General features: G+C 51.3%; 2 protein-coding genes across 2 annotated transcripts in view; one reads left to right on the forward strand and one right to left on the reverse strand.

Annotated features, from left to right (window-relative positions):
* The first annotated feature begins 18 nt into the window (after nucleotides 1-18).
* LOC122370390 (UPF0389 protein GA21628-like) lies at nucleotides 19-6,598 on the forward strand. Its single transcript, XM_043345943.1, has 2 exons — nucleotides 19-474; nucleotides 5,724-6,598. The coding sequence occupies exons 1-2, from the start codon at nucleotides 261-263 to the stop codon at nucleotides 6,050-6,052; spliced, it is 543 nt and encodes a 180-aa protein (XP_043201878.1). The 5' UTR covers nucleotides 19-260; the 3' UTR covers nucleotides 6,053-6,598.
* A 551-nt stretch (nucleotides 6,599-7,149) lies between these two features.
* Nucleotides 7,150-16,372, reverse strand: part of LOC122370388 — a 52,349-nt gene continuing 43,126 nt past the window's right edge. The window contains exons 16-27 of the mRNA XM_043345941.1: nucleotides 15,777-15,993; nucleotides 14,897-15,091; nucleotides 14,352-14,534; nucleotides 13,892-14,080; nucleotides 13,354-13,551; nucleotides 12,722-12,907; nucleotides 10,475-10,651; nucleotides 9,935-10,111; nucleotides 9,497-9,679; nucleotides 8,910-9,086; nucleotides 8,228-8,401; nucleotides 7,150-7,431 (exon numbers count right to left, since the gene is read on the reverse strand). Coding sequence (XP_043201876.1) covers nucleotides 7,382-7,431; nucleotides 8,228-8,401; nucleotides 8,910-9,086; nucleotides 9,497-9,679; nucleotides 9,935-10,111; nucleotides 10,475-10,651; nucleotides 12,722-12,907; nucleotides 13,354-13,551; nucleotides 13,892-14,080; nucleotides 14,352-14,534; nucleotides 14,897-15,091; nucleotides 15,777-15,993 — 2,106 coding nt within the window. The 3' untranslated portion in view covers nucleotides 7,150-7,381. The remainder of the gene's footprint in view (nucleotides 7,432-8,227; nucleotides 8,402-8,909; nucleotides 9,087-9,496; nucleotides 9,680-9,934; nucleotides 10,112-10,474; nucleotides 10,652-12,721; nucleotides 12,908-13,353; nucleotides 13,552-13,891; nucleotides 14,081-14,351; nucleotides 14,535-14,896; nucleotides 15,092-15,776; nucleotides 15,994-16,372) is intronic.

Below are 16,372 nucleotides of genomic sequence, written 5' to 3' on the forward strand. Positions count from 1 at the left end.
CGTTGCTAGCTGCTTGCGGACATAAAGGAACAAATCAACTACTTCGTTTGATTTCGGGGACGTTCGCGCTTCGCTAGCCTCGTCATTTTGAACACCTATCCATTGTTGACATATGCGGCAAAATATTAGGTAAGATAGGCTCGAGCTCGAGACCGCTATTTCTTTTTATAGTTTCATGCTCATCAAAATTTTTAATTTGTTTGTAAAGGCTGCTGGTCGCTATTCTGCTCTATGAGCAACTGATATATCGATTTCTCGTAATGCCTGCTCAAGCACTATTTACCAGTTTCCTGCCGCTGCAGCTTAAAACTATGGCAAGTTTGAGGAATGGTCTCAATTGTGGGAGACTGATAAGACCCCATCTTCAACCAAAGAGCATAACTACTTTTGCATCAAGTCAATCAAAGATAAAGGATGTCACAGAGTCAGCAGAAGGTGATAATTCAAGAGAAAAGCCTGAGCCATCTGCACAAGGTATGGTTTCCCAAGACAGCATCATCCGGCCCAGACTGCAAAGCGTGGCTCGTGCATGCCCGAGGTGTACCCAGTTAGATGGGTAAGATGGGAGTGCATGTCTGGCAAGTAGGAGTGCACGCCTGTGTCTGTACTTTGCACGCCCGACACACAGCGTTTCTGTTTCAAGTTCAAGTTACACCCCGTACACTACACACGATATTGAGCATCGTAGCAAAACTTAACTGGTGGCTGGCATTTAAAGTGTACCAGCGAGCGACACTTTTAACTTTGTCAGTGATGTCTTTCATACATTACCTAACCTTCACACTTATATCGGGGGCTGGGTTGCAATGCTCTTGACTGAGCCAGTCAGTTTGTACTTGGTGACCCCGGTTTTCTTATTTTTTATGCTTATTTGACTAGTTTTTGGAGCCGACAGGCGACAATGAATGTATCACTAATTAGGATTTGGGAACTACTTCTAAACTATGTAGCTTGTAACATGTGAAGGAGGCATCATTGATGGTAAATACATGCCAAAAACAATTTGTGGGACAAATGCTGGTTGACCTGAACTGACCCACACCCTACCTACCCCAAATTCACAAATGCATTGTCAATCAAAACTAGTGTGAAATTCCGATTCAGGACCTCCAAAATACTCCAGAGATGGCTGATTTGCCGCACTTCAAGAAAATCTAGCAGGTCCTGATTTTCCTGACAAATAGGTCATTGAACTGACCTGGAAGGTCAGCCAATGATCTAAGATCTCAAAATCGGTTAGCATTTGCTTCCTCTTGTCACGAGCGATAGCTCGTTTTTTTTCCGCGAGGCTTTAGCTCGATCAAGTGTCGAGCGGTTGGGAGGGGTCCGACCGAACCGAGGTCCACCGTTCGACATAGGTCCCTCCGCCCGTCTCTCGTATACGCCAGCCGCAGTGAAAACGTTTGAATTGGTGACTAGTGACCTGTCATACTCGCACATTTGACCCCAATGAACAGAGCTCGGCACTAAAAAAATGCACGGTAGTTGCGACGTCCGTCCCCATATTTCGCGTTTGTTTCATTAGCAAGCTTAGAGCTTAGAGTGAGAGCTCTCCAGGCATGTGCGCCCTGATTCGTCATTGCACGCCTGCACGTATGGCCTGTGCCTTGCACGCCTGAATAAGGCTAGAGGAGGCCCCGTGCACTCCCGAGATCTCGTCGAACCTGCCACGGTTTGCAGTCTGATTCATCCCTACTTTATCACATGACAAATGATGTTGTGACAAATCTCTGCTCCTTATGCTTCCTTTAAACCTATGCATTGGTTTAAACTAAGGGTACAATGGGTAACGTTGGGGACAGGCTAGGTCATTTTATGTTTATTCAATTTATTCTAGGTTGAAAAACAGCCAATAAAATATTTGCCCAAGCTAAGATTTGTCCCGTAATCCTATATTATAGTAGTTAGGTGGGCAATTGATTTGTTACACTTTGTGTTTCATTTTTTATTTGTTCTATTTTTTACATAGGTAACATCACTTCTGTGTTATCCTGCATGGTATCAGGATGCTAGTGCTACATTGTAGGATGGCCCGGCCATGGACCTCCATGGCATCTATGCCATAGTTATGACAAGTCCTTATGAGGGCCATACTAATTAGTTGTGAGACAAATGGTTCAATAGGGGAGAGTTGGGTAAGATGCCCAGGGTGGGAAAGACGCCCCACCCCCTCTAGCGGGGAAACAAAGAATCGAACCTGGAAATTAATGTTCTTAGCGTAAAGAAGAAGCCTGCCTTGTTAACTGCACAAAAATTTGCGAAGTTCAGTTGGGCAACGGCTGGCTGGTGATTGCATGTTTTTTATTTGCTGCTTTCAAAAAATATTTTGGCGTCAAAACATTGTAAATATCAAAAAAGGTAGATAATTTTTGCGTCCCTTGCTATAGTCGTGATACATTAACCCTCGCCGGCCGAGGGGGGGGGGGCGGGTGCCGCCCCCCCCCATAGGGTTTTTTCGCGATAGCTCCGAACACGCTGGCGATAGAGAGCTGAAACTTGGCATACCTGACCTTTGATCCAAGCCGGATCTTTTGACACCAACCGCATTTTTGGGTCAGGTCAGGTCACTGACCTATGACGTCATAAGTGAACCTCTGCACGGTCTTCAGATGTTGCAACTTCGCAACGCCCTCACTGCCAGAGGAGATGTCACAGGGAAATGAAACTTGCAGGATCTAGTATCCATTATGAGTCCCACAACTTGTATATCTCGGATTTTTCCTAAAGGTCATATAAGGTCAGGTCATTTTCGTGACCTCACCATTATAAGTCAAGGGGGAAAAATTCAAACTGCTATTCTGGCGCCGGGAACGATCTCCAACTAGCTCAAGCATACAGAATCGTGATTTGATGCACTCCTTGCAAGGTTAGATGCGTCACTTTTGCAATGTTGACCTTGCGTGACGTCATTTATGACGTCATCAAGGTCATATTAGTTTTTCGTCAATAACTCTTGATCAAATTGAGCTAGCGAGTCGGGAAAGCCACCAATGGACTCAGGAAGACCTGCCGAATCGAATGATATGCGACATGACCTCTTTCGACCAGCTTCGTGACCTGGGGGTGCTGACCTGACCTTGACCTGAGGTCAACACCCCAAGTTGACCTGACCCGGACAAAAAGTATATCATTCGACGCGCCTGAGCGAGACGAACACGATGCTGCCAACATCGGCGCTCTGCGGCCGTTTTTTGCGAAGTTATTCACCAAAAACTGAACCGTACCTTGGGGCACTTGACCTGACCTCAGAGGTCACCGGTTGACCTAGGACCTTAAAATCGGGTACCAATCTCTGCGTCTCGTAACGGCGCACACGCTTGTTTTTTCCGCGACGCGCTAGCTCCACCAGGGGCGAAACGGCGAGGGGGGGGTCGTACCCGCCCCCCCCCCCCTCGGCCGGCGCGTATGTAGAAAACCAATAGGTCCGGCGAGGGTTAACATGCGTGTACTGTGTCCCAAACAGTTTGTTTCAGGGTGTAGTTTTATGGCTAACAAATTGTGCTGATTTAATGTTACTTCGGTACCTTGGGGTAAGATGCCCCCTGTCCTGATGGGGAAAGACGCCCCCTAAATCCGTAGGCTGTCCTTCAAGCAGCCCGTCAAATCATTTATTACATACTTGTGATGAGAGACAAAAGCCGATCTGGGACTATTGAGAGTCTGGTACGGTCGGGTGCTCCCCATGCCGGTCTCTCGGCCCACACAGCGACTTTTTGGGCGGCATCTGACTCTGAGAGCCCTCACGACGGCCTCTGTGGGCCCCATTATTGGTTCTATGTAGGGCCCCTCACGACATCCTTTGAGGGCTCCCACGTTGGCTCCACGGGCCGCCCTGGCATCTGAGGTCCCCACGATGGGCTCGAGGGCCATCAAGCATCATGAAGACCCATAAGGGCCCCACAGTGGTCTCCGAACGCCACCACGGAGGCTTGTTTGGCCACGCTGGACTATGATGGCCCTAACGATGACCTCTGAAGCCCCTTACGACTACTTTTGAGGGCCCTTACGATGACGTTTGGTGTCTACTGCAGGCTCGAAGGGACTACTGATTCGTTCAGGCGATTCACGTGCCTATTTATGTCACTTTTAGTGCAGGGGGCATCTTACCCAGCGCCAGGGGGCGTCTTTTCCACCCTGTGGGGTAAGATGCCCCCTTTCACTTCTTCAGGAAAATGCTTAACCCGCGCCCCGTAGGGGGGGGGGCCGAAACGGCCCCCCCTTGTCCTTTTCGGTCGATATCTCCTAAACGGCTGGAGATATCGCCACCAAACTTTCAGGACCCCTCCGGGCATCAATTTTACACATTGTGACCAAAAATTTTTCCAGAGGCTATGATAGGTTGGCCACAAATGACGTCAGAGTGACGTCATGTTCTGTCATTTTCGACCGAAAAAAGACCTTCGCGAGAAGACCTGTCAGGACTACAGCTTTGAAGATACAGAAAAATGATCAAAACATAAAATGTGTAGAATTGACAGGGCTACAAAACTGTTATCTCGAATTTTTAAAATTTTTGAGTTTTCACCCCCAAAAATCAAAAAAACATTTTTTTGGATATATTCGCCAAAAAATCCAAAAAGTTTTTTGAGTTTCGAAAAAACCGGAATATATGTGATAGTGCCTACCGTCATCTATCCACATACCAAATTTCAGATCGATACCTCGTTTTTTGGCCAAGTTATAGCGAAAAAACTGTTCAAAAATGATGACGTCAAATTTTCAAACTCAATTTTTGGCAATTCTAGAACTCGTAGAGCAAAACGAAGACCACCATTAGACTCCCCGTGACGAGCTGCATCGAATCAATACCCATTTTATGCAAAAATATCAATTTTGAAATTTGACCTAATTTGACCTGACCTTGACCTGACCTTCACCAAAACATGACCTAGGCTGGCCCCAAAGGCTGCCTAACCAACATAATCGCATTTGTCATGTAAAATGGACCATAAAACATGTATCACACGACACATTCATATTGTGACCCCCGGTGACCTGACCTCGCTGTGACCTGACCTGGTATCAGTGACCTCAGATAGCAAAGTATGTGTTTGACGAACAATGTACCATCGATGGTTTTCAATAAATTACCAATTTACTCGCTTTCACAGCACATTTCTTGAATCGCCTGTGAACGGTGAAAATCTGACCTTTGACCTGACCTGTGACGTCATCGGTTTGACCTAGGTCAATGAAATTTGGTCACAAGGTAGTTCCCGGGTGGGGCTATCGAACGCCGTTTGAATTTTGAAAATCGGCCGGTAACTTTCCGAGATCTTAGGGGGGGGGGGCCGAAACGGCCCCCCCCCCCCCCTACGGGTGGTAGGGTCCGCCGGTAGCCCTACGGGGCGCGGGTTATTAGCAAAAAAAGTTATCATATTTCAGGCACGAAAGTGTGATATTTTTGGAGAAAAATGATGTCGGCTTCCGTTGAAACTCCAAGTTTTGGCTTTCCGATCGTCATTTTCGAATAATATATGACATAGTCAAACCCTGGGCATCTTTCCCCACTCTCCCCTAATATTACTGCCAGAACCGCCTCAACATCAGTTTATTTTCACTGTGAGGTTGGCTGCATGTGGAATGTCTTCATGCATAATTTTATTTATTTGGTTGTTTCTATGTTATATTAAGTAGGTAACTATTTATTGGGTTGTATTTCATTTATTGGTAAACGCATACCACGATAGGGACAAAGTTAGCGCAATGCTCATCGCCGGCAGACACCAGCCAGAAGATGGTGCGTGCACAGTACATTGACAAGAAGTCACTAGTCTGGGATAAGCGCTACAAGTCTGTCGAAGACGTACCCGAGATGCTGCCCTACCAGACGATCGTACAGGCGCGCAACCGGTTCCGCATCCGCGCCAACCTGGTCATGATCGGCCTGACGGTGATGGCCGCCCTCGCCATGGTCTACACGGGCAAGGAGCGCGCCAGGGCCGGCGACACGGTGGAGAAGCGCACCCTGGAGCGCCACCGCCAGCTGCGCGCGCAAAAGGCCGAGGAGGATCGAGCGGCGCAGGCCGCCGCCACCTCTGCGGACAAGTAGGCCGTGCGGCGGTCTTCGGCTGTGGCTCGTAGAGCGCGGGCGTTTGGTTTGGTTTGTATGCTGACAGTAAGACGGTGACGCTGGCCGATTTGTTCGTATGTCATGAGGTGGGGGTGATGAACGAGTGCAAAGTCACCTTATACTCGCCATGTTTGCTGGTGCCTATTTTAGCTGTGCAGGAGACGTCCGGCAGGGGAGGCGTGTTGCGAATGTTGACTTGATCAGGGACTATTTCACGCAGTGCAGACTTCCGAGAGTTTTAGTTCTTCTTGCATTACTGTGGGGCATTGTCATGCCGCCAGTTTGTACCCAGATGAGGCATGGCTTGAGCTCGATACGAACTCAATGGTTAAACACAGGTCTAGCTTCAGTCGACGATTGCGCGTAATACGCGATTGTGATGGCCATGTTTTTATGGTAGTTTTGTGATGTTCCCGTTTGTATTTAATTGTGCTAAAATCGTGTGACTGCTGCTTTCCATGCGAGATGATTGACAAATGTGCGTGTAAGATGCATTGAAAATAGATCAGTCTTCAAAGAGGTAAAGTGCATGGGTTTTACGTGAATGTGCTGAGCACTGAACAGTATCACACATCTTTCTCAGCCTTCCCAGTCGATTTACGTATTGTCAGCACAGCCGCTATCGTCTGCCGAAATTCAGCGTTGCCGGTCTTAACATATATTCAGACTGATAAAAAGCGGCATATTGCAGGAAATCACGGCCACCTTTCACAACTCATCTGACATGAGGAATAGTGTCCCGCGACACTAACTTGGTTTATGTATGTACAGCGCGACACGAGTATGCTGAGGATTTGAGAAGCCCTAGGCTCACGTGCGGTGAAAGTGTCTACTGTTCGACGCTTTTGGTGCCTAGTTATTGTCTTATTTCCCAGTATTTAATTCATTTACACGAAAGATAGGGGATCGTTCGTCATCGCATCGTTAAACGATATAGCTATGCTACCATGCTACGGTTTGATAAATATGTGCAAACACTAGAGTCTGACACATTTAGTTACATTTGCTGGTGGTGGGTATTAACATCAATCCCAGCCTTGATCCCAACACAAAAATAAAACAGCACAAAATTCACAGCCATAAAACAGATGATTTTCATCTGCGTTGTCGACAGCGGTTTCTCCGTTTTTCACTCAATGGTGGAACATCATTCCATTTATTCCATTCCCTTACATTGAGGGAACATCAACTCCCGATAAGACGGCTGGGAGATGCCCCTATTCGCGTTTAGGGTGTCCTCCATCCCGCATTCCTGAAGCCGGGAGGACGTGCCAGCTTGCCAGTGGAAGGCCGCCCGCAGCAGGGCTTTTAGCGGTGTCCACCAGGACGAAGAAGGCCAGATGATGACCTCGACAAACCTGAGGGACTCGAAACGCGCAGTTAGATACGTCATCGATCAGTTTCGTATCGGACTGGGTCATATTGACGCCTTTAATTCGTCCTCTAAAAGAAATGATTGAAACTACACACATAATATATAGGACACATCATACCTTTTGATATACTAACGAAACACTGGCTTAAAACACTTCGCGCTGGAATGGCTACCACGGTTCCCACAAACCTAACTCAAGAGTTGTGATCTATGAATTGTGGAACCAGCGATCACGTGAGTTGATATACGTGAGGTCACTAATCCCCATCACTGCAGCTTACCGGATAAGGCACGGGCTGTAGAGTACAGTACCTGAGCTACCTGAAGAATTATTCGCTGAGCATGTCACAATGCAGAGCCTGTCTAAGCGCAGAAAAGTCATACAGCAGTAGCAGCATGCAAACCAGTGTCAGTCATCCCATCGCCTCACGTTCATTCGCTCGTACCCTGTCACACCACTCACGCAGGACCATAGGTTAAAGGGGATGAGAGGGGTTTAGACCAGGGCTGGGCGGCGGGCACGAGAAGAGACAGTGGCCCAACTTTGCAAGCAGATTTGTGTTTATATAGATATGCTTTATATAAAACTTATGTAACCATTAGTAGTTGGATTTTTGCAATGGAATATAATGTATTAATATCATTCCATATTTAATATAGAGCTGTCTGAATAAATGCGCATTTCTGGCCCTCGGCAGCCTTATTATGAAAGCCTTCAATGAGCCAGTAATACGATAGGTGGCGCCGGTCGGCCGGTGGGGGCGGCGGCGCCGACTCACAGCAGGGCGGCAGCACCTCGGGCTCCCAGCCGCTGCCCGTGCACGTCACTGTCTGCACGGCGCCCGTGGAGCACAGGTACTCCACAGTGGCACCCGGTAGCCGCCAGCCCACCCACGAGGTCATGTTGCGCTCCGTGGAGTTGCCGGCGTCCGGGATCGGGTCCTTGCACATGGCTGTCGGAGAGGCGGCGTCAGACGACAGCGGTGACAGACGGCGCACAGGCCGGCCGCGGTCACACGCAGAACGGCTTGGTTCCTACTCCTAGATGGCTGGGTCCCATCACCACGGCTTGGTGATGGTTGCAATATGGTGATCGGTGGGCTGAATACGAAATGACATTTGGTAATAAGGGAACAGCGCGAAACCTCACTATGGCAGTTGGTCGGAAAAATAAGCAGCACAATCGAGGCAGAGGTCTGTATCTAGGATGTATAGTGTTGGCGATATACCCCCCCCCCCCGGCCTCCCTCCAAACCAGTCAAGGAGGGAATTCGACAAATAGTTGCCCACACCACCCTTCATCTCCCCAAAACTATATAGTTACCACCTCTCCATGCATGTCGCTGATTCCACCTTTTACCCCCCCCCCCATCCATCCACAGTCACACCCTCAAAATTCCAGCCAGCACGAATCACAGCACCACGCCTTCTGTCCGGGGCCCAGGCGCGCGGTGCGCTCACCGCAGGGCTGGACGGGGGCGCTCCAGCCGGTCTCTGTGCACGTGATGGTCTGCTCAGTCTCGTTGGCCATCGTGGTCAGGTTGCCGTGGCAGGTGTATGTGGCTGTGCTGTTGACGGTGCGGTTGCCGCTCCAGTCGCGGCTCATGTAGTGGCGCGGTCCCGGCGCCAAATTGCACACTGCGGCAGGACCAGGGGTGTTCGTCAGATCAGGGTTGTCAGACAACTTCAGAGGGATAGTCGACCGATATCGGTATTCGATCGATGATATTGATGATCGATGATTCGATCTCTGATCGATATTCGTGTCACGTTGACATGGGCGTGACACTGGCACTGACACTGCCAGGAGCTAATTGTCGCTGAGGCGATCGCATTTACTAGAATCGGTAGGTAAACATAACTAGTCTATATGTGCCGGGGGCGCAATGGTAGGGGTAATAGAGTATCTTAGCATCTGCATTAAGTTACTGATAGTTGTCCGAACACTTATCCCTCGCGAGTTACAACGCTAGACAGTGGTGCTTGTCTGCGGCGTGCGGCCTACGCGGTCACGCGGCTGCAGCCGCCTCCCGCGGCGCGTGGCTCACGGTCACACGGCAGCGGCGGCGGCGTCCAGCCGTCGGTGGTGCAGTTGCGGGTCTGATAGGTAGTGCCCTCCTCCGTCTCCATGCCGGGCACACACTCGTAGGTGACGATGGTGTCGACCGTGTTGTTGCCGGACCAGATCCGGTTCTGACCGGGACTCGGGGCCGTCACCTCACCGATACAAACTGCAACAGACCGACACCGTATTAACCTTCTACAAGTGCCAGAAGGAAGACACCACATCGGCTGATCGTCACAGAGCGGCAACAAGTCTCCCCTACTACTGACCGATATACACGTAGGACATCAGATCTCCCCTATAATGCAGCAGGTATCCCCTCCTAAGCAGTACATAGGTCTCCCCTAATGGGCAGCAGAACATCACAGAACAGTAGTCCCGCTACTGACGATCACAGGGTAGCAAGTCTCCCGTTCCTGACCGTCACAGGGCAGCAGGTCGCCCTCCCAGCCGGTCTCCACACAGGTCAGCGTCTGCACGGTGTCGTTGAGCGCCGTCTGCATGTTGGCGCTGCACTGGTAGGTGGCCTGGCCGCCCGGATTGTAGAACACGTCCGTGGGGTACACGCCGGCCGGAGGGTTCGGCGACCCGGCGCAGTCTGCCGGCACGAGGAGGGCGCAGTCATCCGGCCACTGCTTCCGACAGGGAGCACTGGTTACAAAGACACAGTGTAAGCAAAGCAATGCTGTGTTGCTAAATTCTTTCGGATTTAGCAACCAGACTTGCTCGAACAACATAACAAATACCACTAGGTTCAGTTCCCAACTCTATTGAAGATTTTAGAACTTTTTGCCGAACTCTAATCCTTAATGTTCCTTTTATGGTGAAATCAAATACACAGGCAGAGGCAGTGTATTTGATTCTAGAGGCAGTTGGCCTGAACTGTGCCAACTGCCTCAGCAGTCAACTCCAGTCCAACTAGCAGGTCCCCTGAAATCGCGCTGGCGACTGGACCACTCACATTCGCACTCTGGCACACACGGCCAGCCGGTGGGCGAGCACGTCATCTCGAATGTGGTCAGACCCCAGGCGAACTTTTTCGACTCCAGGCACGTGTAGATGGCGGTCGGGTCACCGAGCGTCCAGGTGACGTTGGGTTCCAGAGAGGCCGGAGGCGTCGGCGCCGGGTCCGTGCAGACTGGCGGCAGGGGTGGACGCGTCAGACCGGTGGAATGTTACGGGAATCAGATCCTTCAAATAAATCGGTGGTAATCGGCAGAGCAAGGGCGGCGCCACCGTGGGGGCAGTGGGGGCAGACTGCCCCCACTGGTAGGAGGCCGTGGGGGCAAGACTATGTTTTTGCCCCCACAAAATTTGGCTGATGTTGAAAAGGGAACAGAAGACCAGTGCAACATTCATGATAAGCGGTTATAATAGTACGCCTGTTTTTGACGGTCCCCGTATCAAGTGCATCAGCAAAACGTTCGTTCTCGGACCGTCTGTCGCATATCTCCTACTCCCACTCATTCTCCTACTCATGTTCATTCACCGTGATTGACTCCCGACAAATCATCGGCGTCACTTGCTGACTGTGCGTCCAGTTAGCGATGGACATTGGGTACAGACTGGTAGGCCTCAATCACCCTTAATCGTCGAGAATGGTCACGTGCTGACTAAATACCAAGACGCACCCGTATCGGAGACCTCTATGTTGCGGCGTTAGCCGTCTCTGTAGGAAGCGGGCTCTCTAGCAAAAGCTATTTTGTCTACAGAAATTAGTTACTGTGGAGCATATTGCTACCAGCCATGGCAACCACGTAAGCTCAGTTACGAACCAATTCCAGCGTGCCTTTAAGCAAGAGAGCCTATAAACGTAACATTAAGGTGAAAACGAACTTATGGGACACCCATCTCACGTGCTTTCAAGCATTTTTGGGATGTTTCGGTTGGTTTCAGGTTCAGTCCGAGCTCAGTCTGGGTTTCGGTGGTTTTGCCCGGTGTGTGCCCTCAGCTCCGTTCATCCAATTCTGGCCCAAGGCAACGCAAGAGCGCTGCCGGCATCTAGTACCTAATTAAGACATGTTTCCCATCATTTAAATGAATGCTTAGACTAGAGCAAAATGGATGCCAGAATCGTGATCAGTGGCTACGAAATCATCACAAAGGACTTTTCATGTGTCAAAGTCAGGGGCGGATCCAGAAAATCTCCAAGGGAGGGGCCATTAGAAACCAGGAGGCCCCCCACCTGTTGGAGGCCCCATCTTCCCACTTGTTGGCCCCCCCCCCCCCAAAAAAAACTGCGTCTATTGAGCTTATCTAGCTGTTCAGTGGATGCGAGTGGAGGCCCTCTGTGGAGATTAAGAGGTCCTGTGTTGGCGAAGAGGATATCTGTGCAAGCTTGGAGTCCCTCTGTGCAGGATAGGAGACCTTCTGTGTGAGTTAGGAGACCCTCTGTGTTGGCTAGGAGGCCCTTTGTTCGGATGCGAGTGGAGGCCTCTGTGTAGGCTAAGAGATTTTGTGTTTGTTAGGACATCTGTGCAGGCTTGGAGGCCCTCTGTGCAGGTTAGGAGGCCCTGTAAAAGTGGTCATCTCTGTGAGTATAAGAGACCTCCAAGTTATGAAAAGCTTTACCAATCTTCTAACAAAGAAGTCTTCTCAGCTAGTCTTCTAAGAAATAACTAAGTGGGTAGGTTAAAAAAACTCATCGGATTTCGGCCACTTTATTTTCAGGAGGCCCCCTTTTCAGCTTTTTAACTTTTTATTTTATTTTTGAAAAAATCGGCCAAGGGGGGGGGGCCATGGCCCCCATGGCCCCCCCCCTTGTATCCGCGCCTGGTCAAAGTCAACCAAAGGTCATTCGAGGTCACATGAGTACCATAATAATTTTGAATGGCAACATCTAGGGGCAAGTTGCTCATGGATTTTGCAGATTGGCGTATCAGACAACAGTCGGGTCACCTCAAGCTTGCCCCCACTGGCGAAAATTCGTGGCGCCGCCACTGCGGCAGAGGTTAGAAAAGATTATATTACCTACATGTATCGCATTCAATATTTAGGTAAAGAAGACAGGAAATGAAGCGAACTATGAACCTAGCACTCGGCACTATAGGGCGGATATCATTCTAGAAGTCAACTTCTACGATTGGCAGTATATTCTGGCTGGAACCTCCCGTCGAGAGGATGTCTCCCAGAATCGCCCACCGGGTCCCCTGACCTCACTGACTGACCCGAGCAGGACACGTCCCGGTTCTGACCCGAGCCGACTTACCTGAGCAGGGCACGGCCCGGTTCCAGCCGTTGAGGCCACAGGTGAGCGTCTGCGTGGTGTTGAGCTCGGGCGTGGCCAGTCCGGTGCCGCAGGTGAGCGTCACCACCGTGCCCACCTCTCTGACGCCCGTGTAGTCCCAGGTGAGCGTGCCGCCGTACTGCGACACGTCGCCCAGGTCAGCGCAGACTGTGAACGTCGGTGAGAGGGCCAGGGTCTCGTGACGGTAGATTTCGAGACATTGATGACAAAACATTGGCTGCTGTGTTCTGATGGATGTCACACTACATCGAATCATATACTTTCCCAATATGATCTGATGGAATTTGCAAACAAGAAATGACTTAATTGCAATTTGTTTGCAAATAAGAAAGATAGATCATGATTGCTTAGCATAGCTTTAGCACAGTCGGTCTGTATACTCGGAAGGGTCCGGTCCCAACGCGAATCGGTCGGACTCACAGTTGCACGGTCTCTCTGGCCCGCATACTTACAGTTGCACTGTCTCTCCCTCCCGCGTACTCACATTTACACTGTATTTCTGGCTTACAGACGGTCAGACTCACAGTTGCACCCTATCTCCGGCCCGCATGCTCACAGTCGCACGGTATTTCCGGTCCGGCCCGCATACTCACAGTTGCACTCTATCTCCGGCTCGCAGACGGTCCAGCCGGACGCCTCGCAGACCGCCTGGATCCGGTTGTGTCCCTCGGCCGTGTACAGGTGGTGGTTGCAGTGGTAGGTGATGCTGGAGCCGAGCCGGTCGCCAAAGTTGCCAGAGGTGTCCATATGCCGAATGGTGGAATGGTTCCCGGCCGGCGGAGGCGGGCACACTGGGAGAGAGAGACAGGCACATGCCAGAGGGCGGACGGCGTTCGGAGTTTTCAGGAACGAGCCGGGACAGGCGTGGGGTAAGAAATAACAAAATAAATAAATCACCTGGAGAACACGCCTCAAGCATTGCTCGCAAGATAACAGCATTAGATTATAATAGCCAAGAAGGAGCTGTCAAAACATATTTGATATTCATAACATTCGTTGTACCCTGTAGAAGCAGTATTGCACCCTACACCAATATCAACCCACCCACAGCTTATGAAGCTTACGCAACCTCTGTCGTTCGACACAAGATGCAACACTCCCCGCTGTGTCGGGGCAGTGGTCGCTACTGACCTTCGCAGGGCAGCACGTCTCCGAGCCAGCCCTGGTCGGTGCAGTTGACTGTCTGCAGCTGCTGGCCGGCACTGGTCGTCAGCGGCGCCTGGCACGTGTAGGTCACCTGGTCGCCGATCTGGCGGTCCCCAGTGAAGCTGCTTGTGATGGTGGTCATCCCAGTGACGTTGACCGGCTCGCCAATGCAGGCTGATGGGCACAGCGGAGGGAGGGGCGTTCAGATGTTGTCTGTTGGGACTGTCTCATATCTGCAGTGTACCGGTAGACTACGTCAAAAATGGTGTGAACAATGAGGCTTAATCACACTAATCGGTGAGATGTGTGGACCGTATCGGTATTGATTGAAACCTGAGACAGTGACGTCAGTCCTGCCGGCCTGGCCGACCTGATTCTCCTACCACACACCACAGGCGGCTGGCGTCTGGTTCGACAGTCGCCGCCCGCCGGCCCTGCCACTCACTGTCGCAGAGGAGGACGGTTCCTTCCCAGCCCGATGTGGTGCACGTCTGGTTCTGCAGCGTGGCGCCGTCGGCTGTGGCCGTGCCGGCGGCGCAGTGGTACCAGGCCGCCGCGCCGACTGTGCGCGTGCCGTCCCACCGGCGACTGGCGGCGCCCGTAGCGTTCATCGGATCCCCGGCACAGACTGGCGGCGCCAGGGACAGAGAGGGGCGCGGTCAAACGACTGGGTGGCATATACATACTGCCAGTAAACTCTATACGGCTGCTAGGGTGAGAAGAAAGTACCAATCGTCCAATGATGATGAAACGGTTGTTTGTTGGGGGTTAGGGGCGCGCCGACTGCGAGGTCATTTTGCGCCCATCATGATGAAACGGTGACCAATTATACAGACTGCGTACACCATGTAACACCAACAGTAAAACATAGGCGTGAATTTATGGTCTCGGTGGAAAATCGAAAGTGAAACATATTGTCCCCCAACTTAACTATATGTCGGTTACGTTTCCCGCATCGCGGCGTTCCGCTCTCAGGCCCTTCCCACTCACCGCCGCAGTCGGAGATCTCGCCGACCCAGCCGAGGTCGGTACAGTTCTGGTACTGCTCCTGCAGGCCCGAGGCCGTCACCGTGGCGCCCTCGCACGTGTAGGTGACCACGGTGCCCTGGATGCGCGTCGAGCCGTCCCAGTCGTGGCCGGACACGTACGCCGGCACAGTGTGGTTCAGCGGTGGGCCGTGACAGACTGGAGACGAATGGGCACAGTTGAGACTTACCCGCGTTCGATGTCTCTCGGATGACGAAGATTCTACGTCGTCCGGCCAATCATGTTCCATAACCGCAGCCGACCCCCCGCTGACCTTGAGCGGGATTGGCCAGACGACGTAGAATCTTCTTCGTCCGAGAGACATCGAACACGGGGTTAGAGCACGGGTCAATAGACAATAGACGCTGGAAGCACGGGCCACTACACAGACTGCCGTAGGCGAGCCACGGCGGACAAGTGCGGGTCAGTAGTTAGACAGACTGGGGAGAAAGGGGCCCGGATCAACAGACAGATAGGTAGGATGGTCAGTCGAGAGACTGAGGCATGGGTCATCAATCACCATACAGACTGGGAGCACAGCACAGATCACTGGTCAGTCGAGAGACTGGGAACACGAGGAACTAGTGAGTCAACAGACTGGGGGTGAAGAGTCCCAACCCTCGAGGCACCTGCTGTCTGCTACATGGGGCCATCGATCTAATTATAGGATACGGCATCGATCTAATTATCCCGTATTGCCTTCTAAAACATAAATCACTTAGCTTGTTTACTCCAAAGATAAAGTCTATGAGTCTTCAGCAATCAATGTGGATCACTATATAGTCGGACGGCCATTTCTAGGCTACTGCTGGCAGACTGCCCGCTTCCCCGTTCCTTCACTCACAGTCGCAACTGAAGTTGGTGTGACAGAGATTCCATGCGTCTGGCGTGCAGATGGCCGAGCTGAAGACGGAGCCGTCGGCGGCCTCCAGACCGGGCAGGCACGCCATCTCCACCAGACCGCCGAACTGCATGCCGCCCGTCACGCTGATGTTGACGCCGCTGCTGGCGTTGAAGCTCGGCAACCACTCGCAGGTGTCGCACTGCACAATGTCGCCCGCCTACGGAGGAAGCTGGGTGAGACTACAGGAACACTCGGCAATACATGGCAGTAAAAATTAGGCAAGAGGTAATGCAGTGGGCAAATTTGTAGGGGGCACTCAGACGCGGGACGCTGCAGGAGGCATTTGGTAAGAGAGGAATACGGTAAGACACTGCTGGAAACCTTCGGCATGACTGCAGGAAACTTTCAGTTAGACGGCTGACTTGTCCTTAGAGCTCTTGCCAAGCTAGAGTTGCAAATCGGCTAAAAAAGTTTGATAATGATACTGCCAATTTTTTGACAAGCAAATACGTAGGTATATGTGCTCCAAAGTCGAGGAAAGGGCCTGGAACCAGTTGGACTTGCGCACTGTCTTGTGAGTGAGAAAACGTTTTGGC

Source organism: Amphibalanus amphitrite, unplaced genomic scaffold (assembly GCF_019059575.1).
Source record: "Amphibalanus amphitrite isolate SeventyFive unplaced genomic scaffold, NRLGWU_Aamphi_draft 001129F_arrow, whole genome shotgun sequence".
NCBI lineage: Eukaryota > Metazoa > Arthropoda > Thecostraca > Balanomorpha > Balanidae > Amphibalanus > Amphibalanus amphitrite.

Bases quoted from the DNA above. Each gene is read 5' to 3' on its own strand.
- LOC122370390 (XM_043345943.1), top strand. From the start codon at position 261: ATGCCTGCTCAAGCACTATTTACCAGTTTCCTGCCGCTGCAGCTTAAA. The intron at 475-5,723 runs GTATGGTTTCCC...CATCGCCGGCAG, and splicing joins GCCTGAGCCATCTGCACAAG to ACACCAGCCAGAAGATGGTG.